The sequence below is a fragment of the Sander vitreus genome, chromosome 13, assembly GCF_031162955.1.
Source record: "Sander vitreus isolate 19-12246 chromosome 13, sanVit1, whole genome shotgun sequence".
In the NCBI taxonomy this organism is placed as follows: domain Eukaryota; kingdom Metazoa; phylum Chordata; class Actinopteri; order Perciformes; family Percidae; genus Sander; species Sander vitreus.
This window is the reverse complement of record NC_135867.1, coordinates 14,915,672-14,937,318: the sequence shown is the minus strand read 5'-3', so window position 1 is coordinate 14,937,318 and position 21,647 is coordinate 14,915,672. Positions and strand designations below refer to the sequence as shown.

At 42.0% G+C, this 21,647-nt stretch overlaps 1 protein-coding gene across 1 annotated transcript in view; it reads right to left on the bottom strand.

The window, feature by feature from the left end:
• The window catches only part of tiam1a (TIAM Rac1 associated GEF 1a), a 62,160-nt gene extending 41,991 nt beyond the window's left edge, over window positions 1–20,169 (bottom strand). Inside the window, exons 1-3 of the mRNA XM_078265472.1 lie at window positions 19,932–20,169; window positions 2,271–2,376; window positions 69–724 (exon numbers count right to left, since the gene is read on the bottom strand). Coding sequence (XP_078121598.1) covers window positions 69–724; window positions 2,271–2,290 — 676 coding nt within the window. The 5' untranslated portion in view covers window positions 2,291–2,376; window positions 19,932–20,169. The remainder of the gene's footprint in view (window positions 1–68; window positions 725–2,270; window positions 2,377–19,931) is intronic.
• Window positions 20,170–21,647: the final 1,478 nt, after the last annotated feature.

Here is a 21,647-nt window from a genome sequence, read left to right as displayed (position 1 = left end):
ATTAATTTGTATTCATATGTATTCTGTGGGATAATAGACTGCATTTGTACGTGTGAGTGTGTCCTGACCTGCATTGCCTCTGGGGCATGTGAACTGCTCCTCCTCCTCTTCTTCTCCTCCATCTATTATCTCCTCAGTGCTGGTCAGATGCTCCTGGCTCAGGTCAGACAGAGAGAACTCCAGGCTGTCTTCTCTCCACATGTCCGCTGACTTGGACCTCTTCTTTTTAAAGCTCCCTCCCTCCCGCGGACCCTCAGTCATTCGCTGGAGGTACCTTTCCTCACCAACAACATCTCCCTCCCCCTCCCCCATGGAGTCCTCTCCTCCATCATGAGCGATAGTGTCCGCCTCTGAGGTTTCAGGAGTTGGTGTGGCCAAGGGGTCGTCATCGTGTTGATAGGACTCTGGCCTCATTGTCATAGCGACGCGCTGTGTCCAGTGAGGGTTGATGCCAAACTCTCCAAACGCATCTGTTGCATTGAAAGGTTCCAGTCCATTCTCTGCTAAGGATTGTGGAATGCTAGGGGTGCTGGAAGAGCGAGTTGAGGCATCAGAGTTTCTGTGTTCCTGTTTCACTGAAGAAGAGTGCCGGGAACGGCGGGTGATTGGCTGCTTGCTGGAGAGACGGAGTGACCTGGACGTGTGCTTGCGGGAGAGATGTCCCGTCGCATTGCCATAGAAACCACTTTCCCCATTCTGACTTTCCACGTTTCCCATGATACAACTGTAGATTAAGGATTAAACATACGTATATATCTTAAAACTTTTCCCATTATCCCTGAATTTAGGCTTCATTTACATACATTTAAAAAGTAGTGATGTTAGTGTTTTATAACTACTTGGTGCCACATCTGTAATTTATATCTAACATCTGTATTGATTAACTGGCACACTGATCACCTGAGCTCATACCAAACTGAACAGGAGTGCTATTATATTTATGTTAAGTTCATTAACCTTATACCATGATACCACTGGTCTAAGAGGGGGTGGGTGTGCCAGATCCCTCTTGTTTAAAATGGAGAGTATTACATTTACGAGCAACATTACACATTTGTGTATCTGCCAGCTGTTTGTGATGATCTAATTTACAGCAACATTTAATTTGCTGTTATGCCTGTGATTAAGTCTGGGTTTCTTTAAGTTTCTATATAGATATGGATTTGTTTCATTATTGAGAGATATACACTCTGCTTTTAAATCATTAACACATTGTTGGCCTTGCCCTCTAATGGCATTGGCCATTGGTTTACTCTCTTACATGTATTGCTAAAAACCAGGCCAATCTCTGTGCTGGTTGAGTGAGTAACATTTAATGGCTTATTAACTAACAGTGGTAGGTCAGAGGCAGAGGTATCCAGGATCTCTTTGAATGCCTTGCTGAGTTGAGCTATGCTGAGCAGATGAGATCAAGGATCAGGTGTTCCCAATTGAGGTGGAAGTTCCCTCGCCAGTTGTGGCCTACATTAACTGACTTTAATGTTTGGTATTTTGCTTAGAACAACACACGTAAACGGGGTAGCACAGGGACAATAAAGTTAATTAAAAATGTATTCAAATTGATGAGCATAAACACAGCTAACATTTCACAGAAGCTTCCAAAGGGTCTTCTGGTGTTGTCCCATTGAAACATACAGAATGCATCAAAATCTCATTCATTTTTTCAGCAACTACAAAGACATCTCTAATATTAAACACCTAAACTACTAAAATACTTTAAAATTTTATATTTCAATTTAAGTCGTGTACATTTAAATTTTAAAGAATTTAAGTCATTGAAAACTGCACAGTGCACTGCAGCAGCATTAATGTCTATTGGCTTGGTTGATACTTGCGTAATCCTTTCTGCAGCACTTCTCTCCCTCATTGGTGTTAAAATTATTCATTAACCACATTCCCAAAACAGTTTAAAAAAAATCAAAGAAATCCATTTTTAACTGCGTTCTGCTGATCATAAAGTTATCCAAGCATCCTGAATCGCCTCATGCTCTCTGTTATATAAGCACATGGAGCTGCTGAGTCAACTGCTGTCAGATCAGTTGGTCCTCTGTGAGTCACACATCGTCAAACCCACACCATCAGGTTATTAGTGTGGGCTCAAACTGCAGAGAGCAACTGACAAAAATCTCTCCTCTCTCGAAGCCTCTAAGAATCATTATTGACTGTTAAATAAGTAAAACTGATAGGATTTTACAATTCAATACAAAATCAAATATATTTTGTTATATTATTGCAGTGATGAGAGCCCAAGGTATACAAACGGTGGTTACCTGTGGTTAGGCAGCCTCATCACCAGCTTCTCCACATCAGCGCGGTGTCATCTCTCACCGACCGCATGATCCTCCACACATCCTCAAACGTCGGTGTCAGTTTGCCCTGGGAGGAACAAGAAGAGTGTTTCAGTTGAGCTCTCACAACTTCAAAGTGACCTGATGTGTCAAGCGCACACAGAGGAGGAGAGGGGAAGGCAGTTCTAAAACTACTGCAGAGGATCTGCCAGGTACGACACATAAAACAGGTGAAGTAAAGTTGAAAGGAAATCTGTGAAGCACACTAGAGAGAAAGTATAGAGGATAAGAGACAGCATGCAGGATGAAACAGAATATAGGACACGGTGGTCAGTAAGCCTGGAGTTAAGATAATGCAGTGGGGCAAGTAAAAAACAGACAAGAAACACACATTTAAATGCACAGATCATGCACTCAGATCATCAGAAACAAAGCGCAGAGGTATTGTCTGAGCCTGAGGGGGGAGAAAAAAACTCACAAACAACCGCAATTTCTTTGAACTGCACCCTGAAACTCATTGCCAACACAAAACCATACAGGCATGTACAGGCATGTGCACAAATCATTTTGGGATAACACACCTTGTTTCCCTGCAGACACAGAGATGTACACCCGCGCGTGTGCGCACACACACACACACACACACACACTGTAAAATGACAGAACATGAAAGCAGCTATGAAGAATGATTTTATGCTCAATTAAATGATCCTTGCCAATACGACCTAATTTCCCTAATACCAGCCCTAAGCTGCTTAGAGTAGACCACGGTTTCCAAAATGCGCTATCTATATTGTGAAGGTATCTAAGTGCAGGCATTGTGTTTAGTTTTGCATATTTTCAGTTTACAAAAAGATAAGGAATGTAGTTTGTACGTAGAATGAGGCAGATATAAATGATGATCCTTCTCAGTGGGCTGGAATAGACATTCATTCAGAGGCCCACTAGCAGCCTAGCCAGGAGACTGACTGTTGCCCTCAATGCTGCAAACACTTTTGTCAGATTTGTTAATGTCGATAAGCCTATAAGCAGGAAAATAATGGAAGAGAAAAAATGTCATTGTCATGTAAAAGAGCAAAAGAAAACAGAGAGTAATACAGCCTTCATCAATTGCCAAGCATATGTCAATTAGCGCACAGTCTGTCTAGATCCTTCACATCTGGTGAGTAATTTTAACTACCCTTTTTTTCAAAATGCAAAATAAGCATCTGGTCCCTCAGGTCTAAAGTGCTGGCATGCGTATAGTTGTTACTTTTGCTAAACTTTGCCTACACTTGCTGCTTTTATTATTGATATTAATCAGTGTGTAATGAACTGTCAATTTGTTTATTCTCTGGGGCAGAAATACAATAAATGAGAGTTTAGAAAAGGAGAAGTAGGACAATAAGAGAAGTGAAGGCCATTGCTGAGCAAGTGCACAGAAACTATACACAGTGTTTTGTTCCACTGGTCATCTTTGACATTGCACCATGCCAGTATGTGTGTTCATGTATTTAAACTTAGCCACTGAAGCACATTTCTCCCCAGCTGTGGGAAGCGGTTACATAAGATAAACTTGACCCTGATACTTCTCCTCCTCTTCCTCTAACCTTCCCCCAACCCCAGGACTTTCTCCCCCCTCACTTGTATACAACCTCCTTCTGCAACTCCATTATGTCCTTTTTCACTGAAAAAATCAAGAACATCCACCAGCACCTTGGATCAATCCCTCACCTCAGCATCTCAGCTGACTATCACCCATCCACACACTCATTCTCCTCCTTCCAGCTCCCCGCTATTTCAGAAATCACAGAACTCACCCGGAAATCCAAGCCATCCACTTGTCAACTTGACCCCCTCCCCTCACAACTTGTTAAAGCCTGCCTTCCCTCCCTGGTCCCCCTCATTTCTGCTATCATCCACTCCTCTCTCACCACTGAAAATGTCCCTACTTCCTTCAAAACTGCTGCGATTACCCCAATTTTGAAAAAAACTGGTGCTGACCCCTCCAACTTCAACAACTTCCGTCCTATATCCAATCTACCCTTCATCTCCAAAATCCTTGAAAAGAGAAAACAGTTGCCTCTCAACTCCATTCTCACCTATCCCACAATAACCTGTATGAACAGTTCCAGTCCAGTTTGTGCCCACTCCATAGCACTGAAACACACAAAATCACCAACGACCTCCTTATGGCAGCTGATTCTGGACTCCTCACCATCCTCATCCTCCTCGACCTGAGTGTAGTCTTTGATACCATCTGTCACACCACCCTCCTCAACAGGCTATCTTCCATCAGCATCACCCACACTCCGTTAGACTGGTTCACATCTTAACTCTCTGGCCGCACTCAGTTCAATCAACTCAAGTCTTTTAAATCCATTCCCTCCTACGTCACTTCAGGTGTGCCCCAGGGCTCTGTCCTGGGGCCCCTACTCTTCATCATTTACCTCCTTCCCCTTGGCAATATCTTCCGAAATTTAACATTCACTTCCACTGTTATGCTGATGTCACCCAGCTCTACCTCTCCACCAAATCCTCATCCACTCTCCCGCCCACCTCCCTTACTGATTGCATCTCTGAAATAAAAACCTGGTTCACCCAAAACTTCCTCAAATTAAACAGTAATAAAACCGAGGTTCTCCTCATTGGCACCAAATCCACTTTATCCAAAACCGACAGTTTTTCTCTCACTATTGATAACTCCTCCGTTTCACCCTCCCTCCAGGTTAAGAGTCTGGGTGTCATCCTTGACAGCTCACTATCCTTTCAACCCCACATCAATAACATTACCCGGTCTGCCTACTTCCACCAACGAAACATCAATCGCCTCCGCCCCTCACTTACCCCCCACACTGCCGCCATCCTTGTCCACAGTCTCGTCACTTCCCATCTGGATTACTGTAACTCTCTCCTCTTCGGCCTCCCTCAAAAATCCCTCCATAAACTTCAACTGGTCCAGAATTCAGCTGCCCGCATCATAACTCAAACCCCTCCATCCACCACATCACTCCTGTCCTCCAACAACTCCACTGGCTCCCGGTCCAGTTCTGTATCCAATTCAAAGTCCTCCTGGTTACATTCAAGGCCATCCACAACCTCGCCCCCCCATATTTGTCTGATCTCCTCTAGTGTTCCACTCCCGCCTGCTCCCTCAGATCCTCTTCCTCCATACACCTGTCTGTGCCCTCTGCCCATCTCACCAGCATGGGGAGCAGAGCATTCAGCCTCTCTGCTCCCCATCTCTGGAATTAATTACCACCCCAACTTAGAAACATCAATTCATTCCCCCATTTCAAATTGCAACTCAAAACACATCTGTTTAAAACTGCCTATTCCACTTGATGTCAATTGCTCTGCCTCTTTCTGTTGTTGTTATTGTTGTTGTATTCTTTATTTTTTGCTGTTTTTAAATGTCTTATGTATCCTTGTACGGTGTCCTTGAGTGCAGAGAAAGTAAAATAGTAATTATTATTATTATTATTATTATTATTATTAAGTACATTACCTTACATAGCTGTTGCCAAACCATATAGTTCATAAATATATCTATCTGTCTAGGATAAGTGTAGTGGAGGTGAAAACAAACACACACACACACACACACACACACACACACACACACACACACACACATACACACACACACACACACACACACAAAACAAACAAAACAATCCTGTCTGACACAACGCAGGGGAAATCAAACCACTGCCTTTCCTCTGGCGGTGTACAGTGTAAAATGTTTAGTCTCTTAGTTTTTCCTCTCTTCGTGCCCCACAGCAAAGCATGGAAGAGGGAGAGGGGTAACTGGGAGAGGGGGGAGCTCTCTGCTAAACCCACGTAGAGCTGAGAGGTGAGGCAAGGCTGGAGGCAAAACACATGAGGAGGGTAGGGCGCTGAGGTTGGTGGAGACACAGAAGGTAAACGAGAAAAAAAACATATTGGGGATCCTGTGCTATGAATAGAAGTTTGATATGGAAAAGTGTGGAAACAGGGGGAGGAAGAAATGAAGACTGAGAATGACAGAGAGGGAGAGATAGATAGAGACAAATTGGGGGGTCCTGTTGTTGCCGAGCTTTAAGTGGTTAAGTAGACATGTGCTCTAGCTGCCTCTCTTCGGGCTTAATTGAGGGAGCCGAGACAAAAGGGGAAGCATAATTATTCGCTCTCTTTCTCTCAGTCTCTCGTTCTCGCAGTATATTAACACATTGAGAGAGTGTATTAATACAATGGCCTGCACAACAGCAGCCAAAGCACCATTACCATGCAGACATGCCCACTCACAGATGAGCACACATACACACACACTGAGAGGAGACAAAGAACAATAAACGTCCATACTGGTTAAATGTCTTACTTAAAACACAACTCTAAAAAAGAAAAAAAAATTCAACTCTCTTTAATGTATTTCAAACTCTATATTGCATTTGTATTTACTGAATTCATCACAACATGTTTACATAGCAGATCCTGTTTTCCAAGGACAGTGGAAAGCTCTCATGGCTGAGTATAATGGACACAATCAGAGAGAGACAGAGACAGGGCTGAGCATCATCCTGGGACTGGATGTGCCACTTAACTACGCTATCAGATACAACTCTGTACTTGAGCTGTCAAACTCCTATTGCCTCATGTTTATCACCTAACACACACGCAAGCAGGTAGTTTTCTGCAACATACAATAGAGTATAATAGTACAAAAGCAGACATGCTTCCAGTCACACACACCTACAATCCCAAGAGCAATGTGAGCAGGTTTTCCGACTCACACACACATGCTCACACTCTTTGGAAAAATACCAAAGGCCTGTCAGAACAGTCACGGTGCAGGCACACCCTACTTCCCCCCGCCAATCTTTTCATCTCTGCACCTGTCTCACAGCTCCGCCCTACATGACACACAGCTCAGCTTTCCAGATTCAAGCCACACACATGACGTGTATGTGTACTACTGTACTATACTGTGATGGAAGCCATACGAAACCTGTCTCATTGCTTTTAAAAGCCTGTCATAGTCTGGACCGCATGCTGGAGTGGCTGCTGAAATCAGACTTCAAATTATGAAATCCACAAGCACCTTTATTACATGCCCTTCATCCCCAATACACAACAACCCATCATAAATGTACTTGCTTTTACAATATACTATGTCAAACCTGGGCTTGAATTTTGCAAAAGAGCAAAGTAATGAAGATGGCTGCTGCAATATTTGTAACTTTATTGTATGACTGTTGTCTTCAACGACAATAAATACCTGTTGCACGTGTTTTTCTAATATATGTGAACAGGATGCCATCCATAAAAGAAGTTTATGTTGTTCTCCCGTTATCTCCTGCTTTTGTATTACACAACTCAAGAGTCCCCCGCAAGTTTAAGACTGGATGAATATAGTTTCTGACTTTAAATGAACAACGGTTGATGACACTAAACAGTCTCTTATGAACTCAACACTTTTGGATATTCGTGGATATAGGGACATAGACAATCCAATAAATGATCCAAAGACAATAGCCCAACCCTAAAAGAGATTAAAGGTAGTAACAGTAGTGGCCGGTCTAGACACTGCTGTAACCAGAGAAGCTCACAGCTTGACTGATCTCCCTGACCTTTCTCTGCCCCTTTGAACCACGACCACCACAACCCCCCCCCCCTCCTTATCAAGCATTAAACCACATGACGCAGTCGCTGGACTCACCCATCCCTTAGGCCTTTTTCCCACACCTTTCACATTCCTTAAATGGTTACCGTACCCCCTACCTCAGGGCAGGGCATGAAGTAGCTGCGGTTAACACTCTCTCTGGGGGATAAACAAGGGAATTTCTGGATGGGGCAAACTTCATTGCAAGAGAGTCAAAATAGACTATCATGGGGATCTGGAAGAAGGTTTTATCAGTGTCTCCATGCTCCCCGATTTTGCATACACACCTGCACACCCTGACAGAAACACACACAAACACACCTGTAAGCCTGCATGCATGTTCACTGGGGCTTCTTTGTTGTTGTTTACACTTTACACTTTACACTGAGCAAACCTGCTTTGAAAGATAGCAAACGCACCGTGAACATCATGTGAATCAGGACTAGGTGCAGGCTCAATGGTCCAAACAAATACGGATCGGGGAATTATGTGTGAGTGCCTGTCTGAATGTGCAAACCTAGGCATGTGTGCATTGTTCACATTTGAAGAGGAACTATATCTATCCAAGGTTGAGATAACAGTCAGATATGCTCTGAAAACATCCTATTGTAGAGATGGGAGCGCACACTCCACTGCACTCCCACAGTCCCTCTGAGACGGGACTGTCTCAGACATCACTGGTAGAATTCCCAGGAAGAGGGAGATTAGCTTCTTATTCATCCTTTCGGGATCTGACAAGACACACGCCACATCCCCCCTCTCTCAGCTTGAACACACACATGTACATACACAAACAGCGTGCCTGCAAGCATTGAGTCTCAGCTGCTGCTTAAATTAAACATTAATTTATTTTAACTGGTGAGAGACAAATTATAATTCCTTCCTGAAGTGCGCTTTCATTTTGAGGCCACAGAGGAGGGCAAAGCATAAAAATGACAGAACAAAGTGTAGTAGGGAGGAAATTAGACAATTGTTATTCAGTTACTATTTGTCATTTCCTAACAGAGAAGTGGAGAAAAAAAGGGATGAGATTTAGGATTGTGATGATAGTAGTAGCAAAGCCAATTCACTGCCAATTCATGTTAAAAAATCTTCTGACAGAGTGAAACCAAGCTAAACTAAACAGTTTAAGGAACGAGATACTTATGTAACACAGCATATCATCTGCAAAATGACATATATGATAGATTTTATATTTTGGGTCTGTGGGTCATCTGAGGATAGTGGAAAAGATAAAGGGCAGTGGAATTCAATGTCAGCCAATTCACCACCACCACTTTACTCCTCAAGTGTCACTAACTTCATTGAATACGCTCCTCCGTCTTTCTAGGAGCTTATGCTGTATGCTCCTTAACTCAGATTTCAGCTGACTGTCTCTGCAGCACAGTGCATTCAGGGATTACCATATTTTAAAGAAAATCCTTCTACCACAAGTCCTCCACTGAGTGAGAGGCCTGAGAGAGGCAATGAGTATGTGTAGCAAACTCAGGGAGTGAGCCCCTGTATTAATCCAGGAATACAGGAAACCCCATAGATTTTAAACCTTCCATTATGATCTTCTAAGATGTATATTTTAATGTGAGGCTTTTACATTAGATGATCAGAGCACTCTATTCTCCCACTTGATCGGAGATGGAGGAGATCAAGTAATGTAAGCCTAAAATAAATCCATCCTGGACTTCTGTTGTAGGTTACCATGTTACTTGAAATCCTCTTGTTTAGAGCAAAACCATCCGCAAGCAGCAGGCTGCATGACAAATGGCACACTATCATTTGATTTTTGTTACATTTTAATAAACCATCTCCGTCTTTTTGACATTCCTTAATCAACGCTCATTCGTTCTTCCTGATGAAATAGTGATTGTGCAGACAATCGCCTCCCAAAACCCAATCAACTGAATAATCATGTGGTGATTTGCTGCTCCAAATATGTGAGAGGCCGTACAAGAAGTGTTGTTTAATTATCCAGGAGGAGTGGGACGAGACATTGACTGTGCTCCAAATTCAGCTTGTAACCGTAGAAACTCTGAGGGGTAAGACGCAGCCTGGGGGAAGAGCAGCTGGGAGTGTGGAAATAAGACGGAGAAAGATATTACAAAAGAAGAAGAGTACTGTTCCGACGTTGCAGCATATTTTTTTTCTTGAAATGACACATAGGCAATGACACGCTACTAGAGACATGATGGGAAAAGAAACTCCAGCACACAAGCACATTTTTAGACCCGTATATTTGTTAGACTAAACTAAGGTCTTAGTAGACAGCAGATAGCAGCAATTAATCCAAAATTAGTGTGTTTTCCCCCTGTCCATGTCAATCAATATATTGTAGATTGCCTTTACATTTTAACAGCCTAAAAATACAAACTGGAACCCTGTGAGGAAGGCAAAAATCACAGCTAATTTATCATTAAGTTATTAAGCAATTATTGTCTGACTCTTTCAATCTGCTGTGTTCCGTGAATAGTCTGTTTTTATCATTTTTGCACTTTAGCACACTGGAATCCTGTATTACTGTATTTTCTGCTGTGATTATATTGTGATGCGTGCAAGTTGTCCTGTTTTTCTGTTTTATCTGAGTCACTCTGAGACAAATTCCTCTCAACTTGGTTGACATGGCAATAAAGCAGTGACATGGGCTAAGAAGACAAATTTCTGGGGCAGCTGGATAGCTCACCTGGTAGAGCGTGCACACATATATAGAGGTTTACTCCTCAACGCAATGACTGCAGGTTCAACTCCTTTGCTGCATGTCATTCCCCCTCTCTCTCTCCTTTCATGTCTTCAGCTGTCTTATACAAATAAAGGCCTAAAATAATCCTTAAAAAAAGAAGAAGACACACTTCTGTAAAGAGCTGTTATGCCTGAAATAATTGAGTAGTGTTATGGCTTGTTGTATCTTGAAAAGGGGATTCCTTCCCATTATTTCCCCCTTTTTCCTTAGCTATTGTGGGTCTAATGATTTAAGCGTTGTTAATAAACCAGGTTTAAATGTAAACATACTTAATTTTGTCATATTTGTGGATGTATTTTTGTATATGTACTGTACCTGTGGATGTACTTTCTTCTCTTTTTTCTCTTTTAACTTTTAAAACAAAAGCCTCCCGTGGACAGGTGTTGCAAATTAGCATTTTGCTACAAACACTTAACACAGTGCATCCCTGATGCTATTGTGTTGTCCATATTAAATTAAATAAACTAAACCAAATATTGTCAGACACTGACAAGTCTAGACACCCGCAGACAAAGAGACAGGTGTGAATGGAGCCAAATTGGTGGGTAATACTTCCTATTCCACTCTGTGCAAGCTGAAGGGACAGCGAAATAACAGGGTGGGTGAGAGAGAGGGTGAGAGAGAGAGAGAGAGAGAGAGAGATAAGAGGGTTTTAAGCAAAGGTAGACTGATTTAGGTGGGAGGCTGAGACAGGGGGGTGGAATGAAAGAGCAAGAGGGTCTGAACAACAATGATGGTGTTGAAAGGGGGATGAGAGGCTGTTAGCTGGTGGAATCGAGTGTTGTGCCACAGGTAGAAAGATGAATGATGTGTGCTGAGGTGGAAGGAGACATGAGAGGTAAAGAGGTGGAGTGGTGCTGATAGGTCCTGAGGGGCTGATAGAGATAGATGTTGTGTCAGTTCAAAGTAGGGCGGATGTGAACAGGCCCCATTTGTTGTCAGTAACTATATGACAGAGACTGGAACTGGAGAGGGTTATTGTGTGTGTTAGTATGGGTTTATGTGTGTGACCTGTAAGGAAGATAGAGATAGCGTGATTAAGGTTTGAAGACTGCAACAATGCAATGCTGGTATTAGCTTAGTCTGTTTTTAATGAAACTGTTAGAGTGATGCAAAGACACTGTTATCACTTTATTAATTAAGATTTCTGCTGAGACTCTGCAAATTCTTTGTAGTTCTAGGCTAATTATTGCCAGGGAGCAAGAGAGAGGCTTTGGCTTGACCGCACAAGTACAGGTGGAGTGAAGAAATAGTAGAGAGGGTACCATGGGGGAAGAAAGAAAAGAAAGGAAATAAAAGATTAAGGGTAGAGAACCAGTAGAATAGACACCACGACAGTATAAACCTGACAGAGGTGAGTAAGCAGGTAGTGCGAAGAAAGATGGCAGAGGAATGGGCAACACAGAGGTGGATTGCAGAGAGAGGGGGGAGGGGGACAGTGAAGGGGAAGTTATCTTAGTACATCCCTGCACCTGAGTCAACAGCGGTGCTTGCAAACAAAGCACCCCCTTGAAGAAGAGACAGGAGACAATGCACTGCAGTGAGAGGTGGGGGTAAGAAATGTCCAGCAAGAATGTGACAGACAAACAGCAGCTTACTGTGTTTTGAGGACACAGACCACAATACAGTATGGATCTGGGGTACACAAACCTTACCTATGATGGGTTGGTTGGTTGTGGGGTGGGTTAAGATTAGGTTAGATAATGTCAAACTCCTCATGAAAAATGCTAAAAAGGTTTCTACTGGCCTAAAAGAGAGACACATGAACTAGCTATTGACAGATGTAGCCAATGTCTGCACTTTAAACATATATATATATATATCCATAATATACAATTCATTTACAGTCCATGTCAAATGGCATGCACAAATTTGCATAGCATACTGTACTTCTCACATGATGTTTTTTTGTCTTCCATTAACCAAGAAAAAGCAACCCTCCCTCTTGCTACCTACTTCTTCATTTGTGCATCTCACACACACACACACACACACGCACACACACACACACACACACACGCACACACACACACACACACACACACACACACACACACACACACACACCCACACACAGGCAGATTCTGAGAATAAGAGTGGACCCACACCCAGAATGTTGCATCAATGTTCTGCACATTTCAACGACCACAAACTGCTTCAGTAATTTTAGCACAATAGGTCTAGTTACCCACACAGAGATTAAGCTTAGTTCAGGACTAAAGCAAAACTCAGTGGAATTTTTTTTATAATTGATCAATCTTTTAGTCAACAAAATGTCAGAAAATAGTGACAAATCACAATTTACCAGAGTCCATATCTTCAAATAGCTTGTTTCGTCCAAAGCTTCAGCACTAGTTCAGGAAAGCAAGCCCCTGTGTATATACTGTATGTATCAATTGTCACATTTTAACATTATAATAAGTTTAACTTAACCCAGCACAGTATAGCAATATTAAAGTGCTCTGTTTAGCACCACTATAGTGACACAAACAAATGTTTTAAATCAAAAGAAACAAGATATGGACAAAAGTTACAGCTTGTGATGTAGTGTAAATTAACCTGGTTGTGATCGACATAAGGTAATTTCCAAAAAGAAAACTTAAATAAACATGTAAGCCATTGTGGGTAAACTCTTGTCACTATAAAGGTCATAAAGATTGGTAAACCATAATTAAATCCCTGGCTACTTTGAATAAGTGTCCCCTCGGATTCCAGCCAATGTTTAAATAATGTCTTGTGGCAAAAACAAAACGATCATTGGGACAAGGATGTCAACAACATGTCAGCAATGTGGCATCTCTTTAGTGGATGGGGTTGGATCTAGGTCAGTGGGTCCATTTCCTGGGAGTTGAGCTCTTGTGCGGACTCGAGTTGGAGTTATTGTTTGGGCTCTGAGTGGCTACGGTGAACAGAGCCTCCCCTCTCAGTGCATTAGTGCCCTCTATAAGCTCCACACGACTCACTGACATCTGAGTGCAGGCCTGAGGGAAGAGGACAAAGGCAATCTGACCACACATCCACACACATTCACGTGTCTAAAAGCTAACACACCAAAGGGCAATAACAAAAACACAGTCTAATAGAAACCTTATACAGCACTCACCACAGGGTTTTTATCCCCAAAGAAACTCAATCCAAAGAACAAAAAAATCCATGCAGCTCTGCTTGTAAGCCTTCATCCTTGCTTTTGTCAACCCCCCATCACACACAAACACACACACACACACACACACACACACACACACACACACACACATACTCACATACATACAGTAGCTGCACATGCACACACTTACAAATGCATGTACAGTCTTTTGAGACCGCCATGTACGATCCCACTGCATCACTTCCAGGTCAACAAGCAGGAACGTGTGACTATGTGATGAGCACTAAGTCACTGGTCATCATTCTCTCTATGTAACTAGTGTAATGTGGGGGGTTGAAGGAAAGCAGGCAGAGAGGAGAGGAGAGGAGAGGAAATGGCCAGGTAGTGGCCTGTTTCAGTCATGTGGATGTAAAACACACACAAACACCCACACAAATTAGGGGGTGTAAAGATTTCCAAGCAGATATTTAAAAAAGGAAATCCCGCGACCAAATCTCCCCAGTGCAAACACAGCATAAAGCCAATCTTTGAAGACACTCTTTGCACGCCCACAGTAATTCCTCCCTTAAATCCCTACTCAGCACTTCACACACAAATGTATTTCCACTCACTCACTCTGAAGTATTTTACATTAGCTTCCTGTTCAGGTAACATCGTCTCAATGCATGCATCCCTTTTCCACTAAACCACACTCAGTTTATACCACCTTTACATTATGTACTTCTTTGGCATGACAAACATCAGCTTGTGAGCACTGCACACATCATTTATTTGCTAATCGCTCAGGAAACAAAATTATACATATTTACCTTTCCCTCCTTTTTTCTTTTGCTATTCTTCTAAATTGAGGGCACCTAAGAAAAATATGAAGATCCAACAGTCTGTATATCAAATGAGATGTAGATGTATGCACACACACACACACAGACACACACATGCATTTACGCATCATCAGATGGCAGTAAGAGCTGATGTGTGGGCTGGAACGCAACACTGATCAGAGATAATGGGCAGACATGACAGGGATGGCAATGCTGCCACTCCAAAGAGGAAGGAAGGAGGGATGATGGAGCAAGAGACAGAAAGAGAAAAAAAAAAAAAAAAGAGCAAGAAAGAGAGAGAGAGAGAGAGAGAGAGAGAAAAAAAAAAGGAGGGAGCACAGGAAGGAAAGAAGGAAGGAAGAAACTCCCAATTCATCAGCAGAGAGAACAGACAAAAGATAGGAAATGAGTGAACATGCCAGCTCATGTCAGCTTTGAGACACCCCTCCCCCGTCTGGACCATTTCATAAATTAGAGGCATCCCCTTCTGCTTCTCCCACTCCTTTTGCATCGTCTTCTTCTTCTCATCAGGGGGTTGATGTTGAGGAGTCTGACACAAAATAAATGTTCTTCACCTGATGTTTCACACTCCCCTGCTAACAACTCTTGTAGTCCTGCTCAACCAGATGAGTGACATTAGTAACCGACGCACATAAGTAAACGCGTCACTGTGACATAGTCACACTGACTCATTCAGCCTCTCTTGTTTCCCACAATTTCTCATATTTTCAAAAGAATCATTATATATATATATATATATATATATATATATATATATATATATATGTGTGTGTGTGTGTGTGTGTGTGTGTGTGTGTGTGTGTGTGTGTGTGTAAAACCCCAGTGGTTTCCAACCTATTTGACTTTTGGCCCCTTAAAATGAAACAATGTCTACTCATAACCCATCATCACCAATATCATGGTTTATGAGCAGGTCACCCGACCCCCAGCTTGTGAACCATTGCCGTATTTCATCAGCTACACTGGAAAGGGATTCCCCCTTACTATTGAATGCAACCATGACAGAACCGGCACCTTAATTAGACACACTCAGTGAAACCAGAGAAGACGAAAAACATTTCAGTGTCTTTCCCCCCTCAGCTGTCAGTTTTGTCTTGGTTTTCCCAAAACAGACGACAACAAGATCTGTCTGGTATTGCGCTGCAAGTGACAGCAGCAGAGAATTGGGACAGTGAGAGACGGAAAGACACACACAAGAAAGACACACAGGGAACCTACAGGCACACAGTCAAACACAAACATTTAAACAGCTTGATTGCATGTGGGGAGATGGGCACTGGGGGCTGCATAAGCCCTATATTTGCTTAACAGCAGAAATAAGGGGACCACTGAGGAAGAGGGATGAAGCACGTTCTAACAACGGTTAGAAGATGAGAGAGGAAGACGGACAAAGATGAGAGAGAGAGCTCATCCCTTTCATGTTAATTGCATCATCCCATTATCATGCCCACCACATGCTCATCAAACTGCATCTTATGTACTATATCTGTAATCATAAAGTGAGGGTGTCTGTCTGCTGCTCTGCCACAAGGTCAGAAGAATCACATTCACTATGGAGGATAAAGATGTGAGAGTATTTCCAACAAGCTATTTAGGTTCCATGCTGTTGATGATGAAGATGACGGTGACTGTGATAATTATTTCCATTTATATAATGTAATATTTGATTCATGGAGCACTTTATGAGCTTTACATGAGCAGATCAAAGGATGAGTATATGACTTCAATATTTGTATTTATAGTTTAGATTATTCTAAATCTGTAGAATATATAGAGGGTGGAGAGTGTGTGTGATTGTGCCTATCACAAAAATCTGCAGATTTTAAGACTTGGTATTTGATTAAGGTTGATGTAAGGGTTGGAGTTACAGTGCTCATGTATGATCTTAGTTAGGCTGTTTATGTGAGGCTGGATGTGTGTAAAAGAGGATACGCCTACCTACAGTATATCTTCCCTATAGGTGAGCTGACTTCTGAGAGCAGTGTATCAATCTGGGTCAGTATGTACACACACATACACACACAATACAAACACACCCGCACACCCACAGGGCTCACTTAGCAGAGCCCCATCCCCCCTTTCACGCTCACACACTATATTAGCTTACTGTACACATACAGAGCACATAGTTGTGTGGATGCACACATATTTGTTCTGAACACACACTTGCACATATAGTAAATGGACACAAACACACACACACACACACACACACACACACACACATAAACCTGGATGAGCAGTGTGTAACTGTATGAGATAATGTCTTTCCCCCATTTTCACAGCCCCAGGCATTTGCAAAGTCTTTGTCAATTTTGAAAAAACAGTGTGTGCGCACATACACACACACCAATTTTTATCTGCCACTATAAATCCTTTCACGGATCACTTCCTCAAAACAACCTGCCAATATTCTACTTCCTCGTGGCAGAAACTGAAGCAGTGAATTGAAGCAAGAAGATACCATGAAGAAAAGATAACGAGAGAGAGAGAGAGAGAGAGAGAGAGAGAAAGAGATGACTAGTTTATAATTCTTATTACTTAATTATATTATATTATTATTATTAAATAATCCCATATAATAGCAAATAATTTTAAATATTGATGATAAGGATTTATAACAAAGTAGGATTCGTAACTTATACAGTTTTACAGTTAAGCTGCAGACACACTGACCAGACGGTCGACCCTCGGCAAAAAAGGCAGTTGGACTGATCGGTCTCCCAGAGGTGGTCAAAAAAGCCTCCATAACAGCAGGCAGCGCTAATCTGTATTGTCGCCCAAAAATGAAAACCGGCAGCTGATTGGACGAACGCGTCACGTGGGTCTGGTTTCTCCGGAAATTCAAAGACAGACTGTCATGGCGGCTTGTTCAGAATACGATCTCATATTTTACTGAAATAGTTCACCGAAACGTGTTTCTGAAAACATTTTAAGCGAGAAATAGGCCATGCAGTTGCTCATTCTGTCTTTATTTCAGATCGACAAAGGTCAGTTTAAAAGATTTTCGTCAGATTTTGAGAGACTCTAGTCACGCTCATTCCGCTCCCCGTTTCGGGGTTAGCACTCTACCAATTAGATGGGTCATTTGAGTCCGACTGCCGGCAGTGCCCGCCTCGCCGATTCAACATGTCAAATCGGCCAAAATGAAGGCCGACGGCCCCCTCGGACGGCACGGAACAGACTCGAGTCACTGACCTCGCCAGACTGTCCATCGGCCGTTTATCGGCTTGGTGTGTCTCTGGCTTTAGTCAAAAATGTGTTGAGTCTTTATCATCTTAGTTACAGCCTGTGAACGATCTGAGTGCAAACATTCTTAAAAAATACATTATTCACTATTCAATTAAAGTTAAAATAGGTTACTGAATTACTAAGGTACTACTACTACTTGCTTACTAAGACACTGAACCTTAAATTGCTCCCCGTGGTTAGGCTAGTCCCTTGCATGGTAGATGGGTGAATGAGAAGCAAATTCCAAAGCCAAACATTTACTAAATTACAGATATTTAGGCTTCTTGTAATGTTTTATCAAAAACCTGCCAGACACTTGCCATATCTTCTTAATAATAAGGTCCTGATATCAAATCCAGGACTAAATATCAAAATGACCTGCACAACTTAATTATTTCCCAAGTTAAAATTCTTACATTATCTAATGTCTACTATATTTTATGTAATCTGTACTGAATTATTTTAACCAAACCAAATATCCAGAAAAAAAGCATGAAGCTGAGGGAGGAGAAAGGACAGCAGAGACTCTATGCCCTTTGACCCCTCATAATTATTTAGCTGTCTGGATGCCTAGAGATGACCCTCTGCACAGCTGAGACCTAACACCTCCACCAACCTAGTCACATTTGAGTGACAGCTGGTAAATACGTCTGAAGTATTCAGAAGGAGTTAAAAGTGCATATTTGCAGACTCTTCTCCTTTGCTTTTGTATCTCTGTTAACTTGCAATTTGTCCCATATCCCCTCTTTCTCTCTCTCTTATTCTGTCTTGTTGGCTACTGTCACTCTCTGCCAAGTCTTTAGTACCACACTGCCTTTCACTAGTAGCTCTTAGGTCTCCCTCTTTGTCTGTCTCGTCCTTCTCTATTCTTTAGCCGTTTCGCCTCTTCCATCCTCTGTTAATATTTCTACACAACAGCACACAAACACACACACACACACACACACACACACACACACACACGCAAAGTAGGCTAATGTCTTTATCAGATCCAAATCCGTTAGTGTATGATCTCTCTCTCTCCTCATTTTTGCATTGTGAAACTTTAATGGCATAACCAGAAATTTTGAGAACTGACCTGCGTCTTTTTTTATTTCGTCAGAGTGCTCCGGCTCTCTAACAAGCTTTTGACAAGTCAGAATTACTGTAAGTAACTCCTGAGTTTTTGATATCTCACTTTATCTCAAGTAATTTAATCTCTTCTGTACCTTACAAAAATAACACAGTCAAATATGCACATGCTAAAGCATGCGTTACTTTGTTTGCCCTTTGAGCTGTGCAGGTTGTACAATGGCAGGGAAATGGCAGGTGGTGCCAGTCCAGAGGGCTGTTAAGGTATTTTGTTATCACTAAATTACCTCAGGTAAGAAACCAGTTAAGTCCCAGTGAGTGAGTCCCATTAATGATTGATAAAGTCCTATCATCAACACACATACACTACCCCATACACATGGCTATTTCTACAAAATGTGTGAAAGGCTTTTTTTCTTGCAATTCTCTTGTATATGTGTGTGTGTGTGTGTGTGTGTGTGTGTGTGTGTGTGTGTGTGTGTGTGTGAGAGAGAGAGAGAGAGAGAGAGAGAGAGAGAGAGAGAGCAGGAGAGCCCCATCAATGGAAAAAAGCCGCCACCAAAAAGTAGAATAGTGTACTAGCCAAGGAGAGGAGTCACACACACAGAGACACACTGTGAAAGAAAGCATACAAAATACGTTGGTATACAGACATTAACACACACAAACACACACACACACACACACACACACACACACACACACACACACACACGTATACAGACATTAACACACACAAACACACACACACAAACACACACACACACACACACACACACACACACACACACACACACACACACACACACAACAAAAAGCTTGTACTCTTGGAAGAAGTGAGATGCACAAATGTGGACATCTTACTAGAACTTTACCTTCTTTTGCCTTATTAACACATAAATTAACATCTATCCAAAAAGGTTAACAAATTATCTAAACACACACAACATGAAACCAGTTATCTTAAACACCCAAGCAACTCTATCTCTGTCACTCACGAAGCTCCCAAAACATCTTTAAAAAATGAAATGCATCGCTTTACCTTTACATAAGCGCCCAGTGTGTCCTGTGTGAGTATCAGTTAATTCCCTGTGGTGGTTAAAACACAGTCGGCATGTGTCCTCTCCGACAGCAAACAGGGGATTCCTTGCATCGGTGAGACGTCTCCCGGACTCCAGCGCAGCGTTCGACTCTACACACACACACTCACGCACACACACACACATTACAGCACATACTCACACATGTTGCCTCTTGCACGCCTAGACCAGACTGAAGGTTGAGGAGAGAGAGTGTGTGTGCGCTGGCTGCGTCTGAGCCCGCCCTCTTCTCTCTGGTTCTCCCCATCTCTCCCACATGCACTCACCCTGCCCTCCTCCTTCTTCCCTCTCTTTTTCTCTCGCTCCCTCGCTCTCTGCAATTTCACCTCCCCCGGCTTGCCAATTGACTGCCAGCATGTGTGCTGGGTCTGTGCCTTTAAGCCTTTAGATGTCCCAGTCCTCTTTTTAATTGCTGGCTCTCTGGCCTCAAGTTCTAAACACACAAAAACAAAAACACACAGATACAATGGACAAGCACAGGTATGCATAAACAAATAAGGTTACAGGCACAATTGCCAAGTAAAATTGATACAGTAAATATTTTTCTTTTCTTTTCTCTAAATCTAAATTCTTTTTTTAGATCATAGATAATACAAACCTACACTCTGAAAAGTAGGCAGGAAATGTCAATCCTAAAATGAGACTTGTAAAACTTATTTTTTTTTTAAATTCAATGTGCCAGAATAGAGATGTGTTTTGAGTAGAAAGGTGAGAAAGGTGCACAGTGAGGTGCAGTGTACAAGAAGAATCCATCTCATTCCTTGGAAACTTTCCATGAGAGCAGCTGTAACTCGTGTTATGCTGCTGCTTTACTCTTGTCTTTTTTCCATCCATCTTTTCTTTACTATCTTATAACCCACCAGGCTTTTTTTTGTAACACAGGCTTCAAATAAAAAGAATGAACCGTCAAGTGATAGTCTTTGCTATTTTTACTACTTCCTCCTACGTTTTGAGTATGAAGAAATCCCCACTTGTAGAGTTGAAACATGGATCTGAAAAGTGTGTAGCCTGCTCCTTCACTGAGAGTTGTAGTCACATTCACAACAATTACAATGGATTCCAAGAGTGACCCAGTTTTATGGCAAAGAAAGTTTTAAGACATCCATCCAAACTACTCAAACCACTTCTGTAGCACAATCCACTACTCCACTGTCCATTCCTATGCTCAGTATGTTCCAGATGCCTTTTCCAAGATGGGACAAAATAAATCTAAAGCTTAACATATAATGTCAGTGGTGTGGTTAACTATTTGCCTTTGTCATCAACAAAAGCAAACATACATGCATGTGACAAAGGTAAACACAAACAGTGTAAAGGTTGTTGCAATTTGGAAGGGTCTTTGTACCAAGACTAGGACAATCATGTTGGTGAAATGTGTTAAACACTATGCTATTGTTTGGCAGAAATGAGATTGTTATAATCATGAGAAATGTGCATTTTGCTACCCAGGATTTCACTTTTGAGCCACTTTATCATGTTTTGGTGAATGAAACCAACAGTATTTTCTCTTTTGTTATTGTTGGAAACTTAATACATTATACCACACACATACATTGTAGAGTCAAATTTACTAATTTAATTTACAAGAGTGTGTGGGTCTTTGAAACAGCCCTGTATACCTTATGCACATTAATGTCTACATCAAAAACAAATGGCCT